The sequence below is a fragment of the Parasteatoda tepidariorum genome, chromosome 7 (genome assembly GCF_043381705.1).
Source record: "Parasteatoda tepidariorum isolate YZ-2023 chromosome 7, CAS_Ptep_4.0, whole genome shotgun sequence".
Classification (NCBI taxonomy): Eukaryota; Metazoa; Arthropoda; class Arachnida; order Araneae; family Theridiidae; genus Parasteatoda; species Parasteatoda tepidariorum.
This window is the reverse complement of record NC_092210.1, coordinates 590,491-602,563: the sequence shown is the minus strand read 5'-3', so window position 1 is coordinate 602,563 and position 12,073 is coordinate 590,491. Positions and strand designations below refer to the sequence as shown.

Below are 12,073 nucleotides of genomic sequence, written 5' to 3'. Positions count from 1 at the left end.
TATTAGAAAAGCTACAATTGAAATGTTATTAACAGATATTTCTTTTTAGCTAAATATCTAGAGTGTATATCAACATCAATTAAAAAAATTTCAGATAACATATACAACAACATATATTTTTGGATAATCACGCCTTATTTAATTAAAATGTAAGTCTAGAAAATTAAAATAGAAAGTGCTATTTTCAAGCAAACACTCTTTTAAATGATCACAATTTTGGAATTACTTTTATAATGTTTTGAATTTTGCACATTTGACTTGTTTTTATCTAGGTAATTGAATAATTCTTCGCAAGTCAGTCATTTCAGAATTTCAGTCTCGTGTTCTTGAAATTAATCTCAAACCGCATTTTGCTCTTACAAATCAGCATTATAAAAATAAAATAAAAAAATCACTTTAACTTTCAAGAAAAAAATTCACCTAAAAAGCTCTAATAAAAAAAAAAGAGAATACTGGTAAGGGAAGAATGAACGTTTGATGAAAGTTGATGAAATTTTGAATTGCTGAAACCTGCAAAAACTTTATCAAAATATAAAACTTTTTATATTGCATTTTAATAAATTTTTACAATTACTATTTAATCTGTTAAATCCTGGGATTCCAGCCAAAACCTGTAAGGGGTAGGTAAGAAACACCTGTCTCTTACCTCCTCAGGGGTCTGTCTAGGTTTTTCTGAGAGGTACCTATTTAAGAGGTACCTTATTTAGGCATAATTTGTGATATTAAAAAATCAACACAAAAATCTGGTAAAAATATGAATTTATCGCTTCTTACAGGATACAAAAATAAAATTTTAAGAAAAGGTATTTTGTGAAAGTTGAATTTGTGAAGGTACCGCTAAGCGGTAGTAAATTTGGCCTAGACAGACCCGTGATCCCCCTTACTTCATTGCCCCGTGACAGAATCGCAGCATGTTATAGAATCGCACATTGTCGCAGAATGTTATAGAGTTCTTGCAGAAAGATTTTTCTTTTGAAAAGTGAAAATAATTACTTTTCTTCAGAAGTTTACACGTAATAATTGAATCATGCATTTAGGTAATCACTTTTTGACGTGTTCAATTTACGGCGATAGTCCCTGTAGTTTAATATTAAGCTGATTTAAATGAGACGTTGCATCTACAATGAAATTAAAATTAATGGATCTTCTGATCGTACTTTAGTTCTGAGTGATAAACTCCATTTCCAGGAGAAATGCTTTAACTTTTAATAATGAGGATCCCCGAGGCAGAATCGCAGCGACACGGCGACATTGTCCCAGAACATTAGAGAGTTCTTGCAGAAAGACTTTTCTTTTGAAAAGTAAAAAAATTACTTTTTTTTTCTACAAAATTTTACATGTAATATTTTAATGATACATTTAGATAATCACTTTTTGACGAGCTCAATATACGCCAATAGTATCGTAAATCAAAGTAATGTTTCGATTGAATTTTTGGCAGTTATTGATATTGATTTTCACACGGTTTTTAAATATCCCGACACATTTCAAACAATATGTAAAATTCGAATTGTGCATTTGAGTATTTACTTTTAAAGGTAATGATTCTATTGAATTTTTAGCAGTTATTGCTATTGATTTCTCCATAGCTTTTAAGCCCAATGTTTTTTATACAATATTATTTATTAGAACAACCTAATCTTGAAACAAAACACGCATTTGAGGAGTCCGATTGGCGTGACTTCGTTGTCGATCTTTTTTTTCGGCAATTACTTATATGGATTTCATGATTTTTAATTCTATTTTTTACTGTGATGATTATTTACAAAATGCGAAGAAGGAAATAATTTGTGCGTATCCCCTCCCCCCAACAAAATCCGAGAATATCACCCATAATAGTAGAATAAAAAATTATTACATGTTCAATTGAAAAAAAAATTCTAGTAATATAGTTTTCTTTAAGTAAACACAGCACTTTTGTTATTTTAAATTAGTAACATATATGTTGGTTGTTGGTTATTATTCATATAACATATATGTTTGTTATTATTGAAAGTATCTTGCAGAAAGATATTAGTGCTAGAGAGTTTTGTCGCAGATAGCTAGAACAAATTCTGCCACAGGGCTTCATTGTTCAAACCCCTTACTTCGTTGTTCTTATTGATTAAACCCTTAGAGGTGTGATTTACACAGAGAGAACTTTGTCATGTGATTCACGGACAATTTTCAGTCAAGAAAACCCTATCCCTAGTCTTTTGCTATGGATATGGATTACTGAGCTGTATTTCAAACTATAAATTTCAATTAAAAATGGTCGCTTACTGCTGTACATACTGATATGAAGAAAAAAATTTTAAAAAGAACATTTTACATTTCACAAATAAGATTTTTATTCTTTTATACTCGTTATTAAACATTTATTTCTGATTTATATGTCAGCACGAAAGGTTATAAAATGAATTTAATTGTTTTTTAACCTGTAAAATAGCTACTATTTTTTATACATTTATTTAAATTGATAGATTATAATGTAGTTAACATATATAGGTATTCCATTACAGTTAAATTTCATATTGATATAAAATTTCGGATATTTATACTGCTTTTTTTTATGAAGCACGTGCATTGAATTTGGCGCATTATTTTTACGCCAATATTTTGTAAACAAATCTCTTCTTATTTTTACTCTGTAATTTATATTGATGCTTGGTGGAAATGAATTTTTTGAAGCAATTTCAAGTGAATTTAATTAGATATTCTAATTTGTATTTTAATACAATTAATAAATTTTTGGATCAAAAATAAAATCATCTTTTAATAAATTTCCTCATTAAATAAAATTTATAAGCTGAGGAATATTAATTTTTTATTACTTAGAAAATTATTTTATTATATAGGAACAATTGCTTGAATATTAATATTTATTCAGGAAATTTTTACAATTATTATTCAGAAAAATATTAACTAATTAAAACTTAATTGGCATGACTGTATTTTCTTAAAAATAAGTTGTCAAAGGTGTAGCTATTTATTATTATTATATACATTTTATTTTCACTTTTGAACATAAAAAGGAATATTTCTCTTTTTGATTATAAAAAAAAATTATATTAAATGTTAATTAAGTCACGAACTATCAATATGTCAAACAGCTAGGTACATATTATTCTTATGTGGAATTTTGTAATTCTAATTTAAATCAAGAGACAAATAACAAAACTAAAATTTGTTAATTTAGTTTAAATACTTTTATCATTTTAGGGTAACTCACTAAAATTTTAAACTTATGAATTGGTTAAAATAAATTATTATTGCATAACAAGCAAATTAGGATCCCAAATTGTAAAACATGTATCAATATTAATATTTGTTTTAAAAATGAAACGAAATATTTTGTTTTTGTCAGAAAAATAATCAGATAATACAATCAGATAAATAATAAATAAATATCAGAATAATAGTACCAATAAATATCAGAGAATAAAACTAAAACCATAAAGAAGTTAAGCAAAAGATGAATTGTATACCTGAGTAGGGATGGACATAGATATATATTATTTATGTATATATATATTTAGATAAAAAATTGCTAATTTAGTTGTTCTGCTATTTATTATTTTTTTATTGCTATACGTAATCTCAATAAAATTTTATGCATTGATTAAAATTAATTATAATCAGAGTTATTTATATGCAGGGTATCTACTACAGTTTAGATTTTCAAATTCATTACTTTTTATGACTTCCCATGACAAATTCCAAGAATTTTTCATGACTTAACAAAGTTACCATTTTCTCCACAAAAATGCAACAATAAATTTAAAAAAGCATTATAATAACATTAATTGAAATGATAGGTATAACCAAAACTGTTATACTCTGCATCTTCATATTTATAGATTTTAAATTTAAAAAACAGAGTAAAGAAAGAGTTGAAGCAATAAAATAGCTAAAAAAATACAAAAGCAAATAATTATATCTTATTTTATTTGTGCAGAACTATATTCTAAAGATACTTTTTTTGTTCATCAGAAAGAAAAGAAATACTCCTGATTTTCTTGTTCTCATTTCGAAATAAAATTAAATTAGCCAATGACTGGCTTGCTTCAGCTAGAATTTTCAATTGATAAAATAAAATTAAAAAAATAATAACAAAAATTCTGAAATCACAGAAGTTTAAAAGATAATTCGCTCTAAAAATGATGTTTTTTCCTTTCATTTTTTTAAAGAACACCATAATTTTTACAGAACATGATAAAAACATTTTATATTTTAATAAAATATGACCGTGAGTGGAGATTTTGTTACAAATTCAGATATTCGGGACACCATGAAATGGGGGGGGGGTAAATTCTAAGGCGTTAAAAATTAGATTTCCATGATTTTTTTAAAAAAACAGCTAAAATCATAACATTTCATGACAAATTTTGTTCAATACTGAAAATTATGACTTTCCATAATTTCTCATGACTTTCCAGGTGAGCAGATACCCTGTATATGACCAATTGATGTATATATGTAAGGAAAACATGTTTTAAAAATTTAACTCAATATTTTTTAGGGGGAAAAATGAAATAAATATGTAGTACTAACAATTCCTAAAGTAAAGCATTTCCACAATAGCCCGTTGAGGGATCATAAATGCTAAGCTGCTACAATTTTGAGACCAACAGCCATAATAGTGACAAAATATTCCTGTATGATGCAACCGCCAACTATGAATTTTTTGGTAAGGTAACCCCTTTACCAGTTCACTTTTGAACAACTTTTCAGAGCCCTGTTAGCTATCTCTACCCTAATATTTCCTCTAAGGTTAAACGACCTGACTTTTGTTTGTCTCTTTACTTCTCTACCTTCATTTGACGTTTCGACACTGAGGAAGATTCTTGTTTATAGAACTGAAACTATATTATGTCTATTTATTTACTTTTATTTGTGCTTTATTCTTGTTGCCTTTTTGCTTTAAACAAGAAAATGTCCTAATAGAAATGGTATTAAGACGCAAATTAGCATAAAAATAAAAGATAGCAACTTTCAAATTAATTTTTTCACACATGCAAAACTCATTAAATATGTTATAAATTAAATGATTTGATTAATTCGTAAATTTTGTCATTCCATATGCACAATAATTTTGTTTTCTCTAGGGAATTTTCTCATATCAGTACCAGTTCATGTCTACTAAAATCATCAAGATTTCACTGCCTGGTGTTGGTACTTACAAAAGAATTATCATGGATAGCCTTTGTCCCTTCTGTGATGTTCTTTTATTTATTTGTTATCACTTTTTTTAGTTTCTCACGTACCACTTCCTGATTATCACCAAAACTTCGCAATCTAATCTGAAATCTAAGCATGAAGGCAGTTTAAAAGAAGAAAAACCTCAAATTTACTAAGATGCATGAGTTATAATTAAATAAAATAGAAAATAAAGAAGAAATTTACGTGTAATAACAACAAGAGGGGATGAATTGACTATTGATCAGTACACATACAGAGAAAAGAGATTTGAAAAAAAAGTTTGTATACTTAGGAAACATTTATCATCATGAAAGAAATGTATTTCAGTCATCGTAATAGCCCAATGACGAAAAATATTTTCTTTAATAATTAAAGTATAAGATCTTTGAAATAAACGATCCTGTTTAATAGTCAAAAATTAAGAAATCTCATTAGAAATTTAAAAATATTTTTTATTGTATACATACTTGAACTGCTCGACTAAAAGCAGTAGCTGCATCGGCAGCAAATCCTTTAATAGATTTCATACTGAAATCCATAATAAACTTGGAACTAAGAAAGGATTTAAGATGTGGAGAGTTTGGGAAACTTCTATCTAATTATTTGACATAGAATATCAAACCATACTACTCTTTTTTGATCGAGAGATCAGTCTTTCATATTACTAAACTTTAATGATTAGACATATTAATTCTGATTCTAGCGATGCGCTTCTGACTACTTATTTCTTTAATAAATAAGACTCCGCAATTTAGTACAAACCTCTTTTTAAAAAAGAGGAAATTGCTCAGTTGGGAGCTTTGTCATTTTAAAGACATTTTTTTCTAGACTTCCAAATCCATAGAAACTGCATTTTTTCGGAGTGTTGACTTTTTATTTTTATATTATAACCGTCATTGAGCAGTCGACCAAGTTCTTTGGGTTTACAACTGCTAATGTTCAACACCGTAGCCTTGCAATTTTGAACCCAATCGAGAAGACAAGAGAATTCCTGGATCGAGCATTGGGGGAAATTTGCCTTCGCGGAGGACTTTTTGATGGAACTAACCCGCATTTGCGTTACATGGAGAAGAAAACAACGAAAACCATCCACGGTTAGCCTGACGGCTAGGGGACTCTAAGCAATGATCCGCCTACCACTGTAGGTAATTTACGGCAGCACTATGGTCGGTGTGAGCCCTGTGCGAAATTCGTATCATCCAGCTATCACTGCGATTTGAGCTCGGTTCACCTCATTGGAAGGCGAAAGCTCTATCCCCTGAGCCACCACGGCTCTGTCAGAGACCAAAGCCGTCATTACTCTATAGATGGGGTTTTCTACACTAGGGAACGCTGCAAGCTCGGGACTGCCTAAATTTCCGGGTTACTGTTTCAGTTGTATGTTAAAGGCATTTGGCATCATTGTGTTTTGAGATTCTTGCAAACAATGTATTTGATTACTTATTACTTGTGTTTACAATGCTAACAATACTTGTGTTTACAATACTAAAAGTGTTAACACCAACGTAAGATGGTGCACAGCTTGCAACACGAGCAAACAGTAATAAACAAATGGAAAGAGGCCAAATCAAGACTGCCAAAAAAGCGAGATATTCAAAATCTAGCAACCATGTCACCTTTTTTAATAATAAATAACAAAATAACTAAAACAAATTTTCACTCCAAACTCCCCAGAATTGCATAATAACATTAATATCTTATGAAATACGGCAGATTTGAGCTCAGAAATTATCCAATTTATTTCTTTTATTGAAAACAAAATTATCCGTTTGAAAACATCGCCTATCAGAATAACATGTAGTAAGCAGCTGCAAACTTTTTAACCTGAACTAGAGTAGGTGCCGAGCTCGAGATTGTTATTGTTTACATTCCTATTGAAAACACCATCCATAATGAACTGTTGCTTCTTTTGAGCATGTCATAATAAGGAAAGCGTCTCTAGTCTCGTACATTTCCAAGCATAGATTCCTATGCAATGAAATTTGAAACCTGTAACTTGATGTACTTTTAACTCACTTAGAAGTTTGCTGCAATAGTTACGCGACTCCTGTTATCTACAACGTTTTTAAAGTTGTATCTTTGGACTAAATAAGGACTGAAATACGTCCTTTTTTTTTTTTTTTTTTTTTTTTTAAAAAAATCAGTAGTTGTAGAAGCAAAACTAATTTTAGATCCCGAATTAGGCAAGATCAAGTATAACAACGCAACAAAATTTGCTCCCCAGCGGAATCATACTTGAATGCGGAAATGATTATTTGATTGGTTCAACCGAAAGTTGATGACAGTTTTTAAAATGCTCTCAATTAATTCCTTACACTTGAAAATTACAACAAAATTATTAACTTGAAAATTACAACTTTTATTTGATACTAGCCAATTATCACCAGAGTATTTATAGTTACTTGTACTTAAGAATCACAACCCAAAATTAAAAATTCGGCAGCAAGAAAACAAAGTCAGCATTCTAAGAGATCAATCTTAAAAATTAAAGAAATTTTCGCAAAAACTCACTATTTAATATTTTTTAAATAAATTTTTTGAAGGAAAAAGAAGCTAAAAAGTAGAAAAATGAAGTGAATTAGGACGAAGGATAAAATTACGTTTAACATTAGATTTTATTTTTAAATATCTGAAAGATTTTATAAAAAAAAAAAAAAAAAAAAAAATTTAAAACTTCAACATTTTACAACGAAAATTATTCAGGTTGTACATTTCCAAAAACAGAGTCCCAAACCCCTATCTTGAACTAGATTCTTTTGAAACAGTAAGGAGTTCAACTTATTTAGGATCAATTTTATTACTGATATGTCTCCTGAAATAATTTAAAGAAACTGACTCTATCTGGCAAGCTCAAAATAAAATCTGACCATATGGCTGTCTATGGGCTGAGAAGTTTTATTAAATCTAGGTCTCTTTCTGGAAAAAAAAAGTTCTTAATTTGCAAAACTCTTGTCAGGCCGGTCTTGACATTTGCTTCTGAATCTTGGACAATGGCAAACTGCATGAAAATTGTATCACAATATTTGAGAGAAAGATATTTGGTGGTGTAAATTAAAACAATAACTGGAGAAGGAGATTTAACTTTGAACTGCACAAGATTTATAAACATAATATTATTAAATACATAAAAATAAGCAGAATGAATTGGATGGCCCTCTTAATTTGAACGAGTGATGACAATACAATAAAATGTATATTGCTTTTTAGACCCACTGGAACAAGAAAGCGGAGAAGCCGCAGTTAAGATAGGCTGATTCGGTGGAGTCTGATTTTCTTGCAATTAATGAAAAGAATTGGAGATTAAGGATAAATCGAAAGTCGCTATGGAGAAATTTTCAGAGGAAGGCACTGGCCCACGTTGGTCTGTCTGGCCAACTATGATGATGATGGCATTTCATCATTTCAACTACTACATATTGTGTGTTTTCAGCACTAGATTTACCAATCAATGCTACCTGAAGCTGATTGACCATTGTTGCTAACCTGTCTGCATTATCCAAATAAATTCCACCAATACTTACTACAAAAGAGCATACTTTATGAGAATTAATGAGTTTTTACTTAAAAAAGTCCTTAATCGTTTTTTGTTTTACATTACTTTGGCACTTTTCAGTTGCAATGCTTCGCCATTTTTTTTAGGGATAATAGGAAGGCTGGTGTCGTCTCTTCTTGTTGTTTTATATATATTCAACAGCACTTTCGATAGCCTTTAGTTCATCTATTTGAGAGATTTTTGTACGTTGACTTTCATCGTCAGTCTTCATCATCTTCGCTAGATTCATTTTTATTATTGACGATATTAACGATTATTTCATCGGTAATCTCGTGTTGTACGTCAGATTGTTTTCCTGAGTGTTCGGAAGATAAAATTCAGAATTTCCTGCAGCGGTAGTTTAAAAATGAACTAGAAAAAATATTTGATTGTTGCTCGATTAAAGCGGAAACTCGGATAATCAGGACTCTACTGTACTTATATTTAAAAAATAATCAACTAAACTTGAAAAATTTTTTTAAATACAGAATGTGTGATACAATAAAAAAATTAATTAAAAGTAATTTTACTCACTAAAAGTAAAATTGTAACAGTTCAAATTGGAAACTGTCAATCTCTCATTTGAAATAAGTTTGTTCTATTTTAAAAATTACAACATGAATGTTAAGATTTATATTTGACAAAATGTAATATTTTTCTTTTGTTACATTCGAAATCAACTCAAGCAAGAGCTTATAAAACAGGGATCTCAAGAAAAATGAATAAATTTTTGCTACAATAATGGATAAATTAGTCAGTGTTAAAACAAGTACAAACGGCAAAAAAAAAAGTACTTAAAATTCCAATAATTTTCGAATGGGAATTTCAAAATAAAAACTAGTTTCAATTTCATAAATAAGAACAGCTTTTCCGGCATTAAAAATTTTCAAACTAATTATCAAATGTTAATTTTTTTTATTCCATCATAATCCCTGTATAATTTTTTACACACAATCTTAATTTTTAAGTCGTATAGTTTTTTGTGCAACAAAGTAAAATGTAAAGCAATAACCATTGGTAAGAGTTTAACTAATTTGTGGCTTCCAGTATACAGTGAGCAAAATAAAAAACAAACCAACCTGAATAACTTTTGGTCTAAAGCTTGGATCTTAACGTCCAGGACTCTTTCTTAATGGTTGGAGAGGATGACCTCAAATGTATTAATTAATTAGTGCACACGATATTTTAAGTTACGAAATCAGACACAAAAACATGCTTTCTTTGAATAAACATATTTTTTGTCACAACGAATTCAGATTTCTGACTGCCAAAATAAAAAGGAGTAGCCACAATTTAGGAAATAAGGACCCAATAGTTTCAGATGAGCAATCTGAAGTTTGAACCCTTTAAAGTTAATTTTACTTTTTGCATATTTCGAGAACTTTTAAAGTGAATTGAAAAGTTTTTGCACACAATTATAAAATTCATTTATCCTAAGATAATTCTATGTAAAAAATAAATTTTAATAAATATTCATTATTACTAAATTATTGTGAAATCTGTCGAATAAATCTGTCTTGTAAAATCGAATTTTTAAAATGCGATTTTCTTTTCGCTTAAGAATTTCTGGAGATAGCAAAATACGCAAAAAGTAAAATTACTATTAAAAGGTCAAAATTTTGAACTGCTCTCTTGACCAAACTATAGAGACCATATTTCCCAGATTGCGGCTACCTACTATATTTCTGGATTAAGAAATCTGAATCCGTCGAGAAAAAGGTATGTTTATAAAGAGAAGCGTCTGATTTCGCAATTTAAAAAATCGTCCGAACTAATTAATTGGCATATTTGAGGTCATATTGAAAATGTGAAGATCTGATCAAAGAATGAAACTGATTTACATAAGTTCAGAAAAAGACAAAATAAGTAAATAAATTTTAAAATAATAAATCAAAATGGAAAAGCTCTAAAACAAAATTCGTCTTATTTTAATTTAGAAAGTTAGAAATACAATTGTAGCAGAAAACGAAGAGAATTTCAAGATATGTGAGTTAGCAAGACAGCACTTGGACACACTGCCTGACAACACACAAAACTGTCGAATATTAGAAAAGTTGAAATGTAAATGCAATTAAAAATTAATGACAATCGAACGCAATTTAAAAGTACATAGACTTAATAGTGAAACGCCTACATATAAGAAAAATAAAGTTTCAGTTAGAATAACCAAATCAAAATAAAATATAAATTGCCAAATCATTAAGAAAACTTAAATAAATCAAGTGCTGACCCCTTGTGAAAATCTTGGAAAAATAAAGCAAAAAACATTCACTGAGTAAAAATTCTAAAAAAGGGCTGCCATCTACATGCTTCAGGAACAAAAAATCCTGAATTTCACAGCATATGCCTACTTATGCGGGCTTCAATATCGGCCGAATTATTTGAACGTCTTTAAAATATTTTGAATCAAAATATCATAATTAAAAGGAAAATTACACAAGCCTGCGAAATTGAACTTTTTGAAAAATACAAGAGAAGTTATTGTTGATTTATAAGTTATTTGATGTGCTGATTTCGAGAATGACCTTCATTTTTCCCAATCACTTCAGGATTTTTTATAAAATCTATATTAATGTTTTTACTAAAATCCTATTACCCAACGTTTTAAATTTGTCCAGCATTTTTATAACAATTTCCTTATAATCATGATCCTTGTAATTGCCCAGAAATTTACTGACGACATCTTTGAAAGCAACCCAAGCTTCTTTTTTCGTTTCTGTCAAGTTAGTCCCAAATTCTTTATTCTTCATGAGTTTGCGGATATCTGGACCAACAAATATTCCTTCTTTCAACTTAGCTTGGGATAAACCTGGAAGCTTTTTGCACAGGTATTTGAAACAATTTGCCATCTTTTGGAACAGCCTTGACAAACTGCTTTATTACACCTAATTTTATATGAACAATACTTTTTTCGGATCAACTAAGCTGTTTCGAATAACGTTCTTGGTGCCTGCAGGGCCGGCTTATGCATGTAGCGGCCCCTAGGCAATGCTCGTCTCGGGCCCCCTCCCCTACCGTCTTCTAACTTCCTAATTATTATATATCACAGTATATTATATATAGTATATTATTACATTATTCAATAAAAATATTGAATCAAACGAAAAGAATATAAGTAATTAATATATGCATTTAAAAAAAAATCATACAATAAGCTTAAATATTAACTCTTCTAACTTTTTTTGTTACAAAATCGTTCAAGACATCCTGAAAGTTAACCTTTTCCAATACATCATTTTCAATTGCCATTATGGCCAATGAATTTAAACGGTTTTAGTTGAACGAAGACAGTTTTTAATTAATTTCAATTCTCGGTGGCTAGTTCTTCCCCTTTGTGGTTCTGTATGAGAAGAAATTTAA

The 12,073-nt window shown here is 29.3% G+C and overlaps 1 protein-coding gene across 2 annotated transcripts in view; it reads right to left on the bottom strand.

The window, feature by feature from the left end:
* The window catches only part of LOC107448959 (SH3 domain containing GRB2 like, endophilin-B), a 47,635-nt gene extending 41,720 nt beyond the window's left edge, over positions 1 to 5,915 (bottom strand). Inside the window, exon 1 of one of the 2 annotated variants that reach the window (XM_016064338.4) lies at positions 5,649 to 5,915. In XM_016064338.4, the coding sequence (XP_015919824.1) occupies positions 5,649 to 5,720 (72 nt within the window). In that variant the 5' untranslated portion in view covers positions 5,721 to 5,915. The remainder of the gene's footprint in view (positions 1 to 5,648) is intronic. The other variant, XM_016064337.4, reaches the window with a different exon arrangement.
* Positions 5,916 to 12,073: the final 6,158 nt, after the last annotated feature.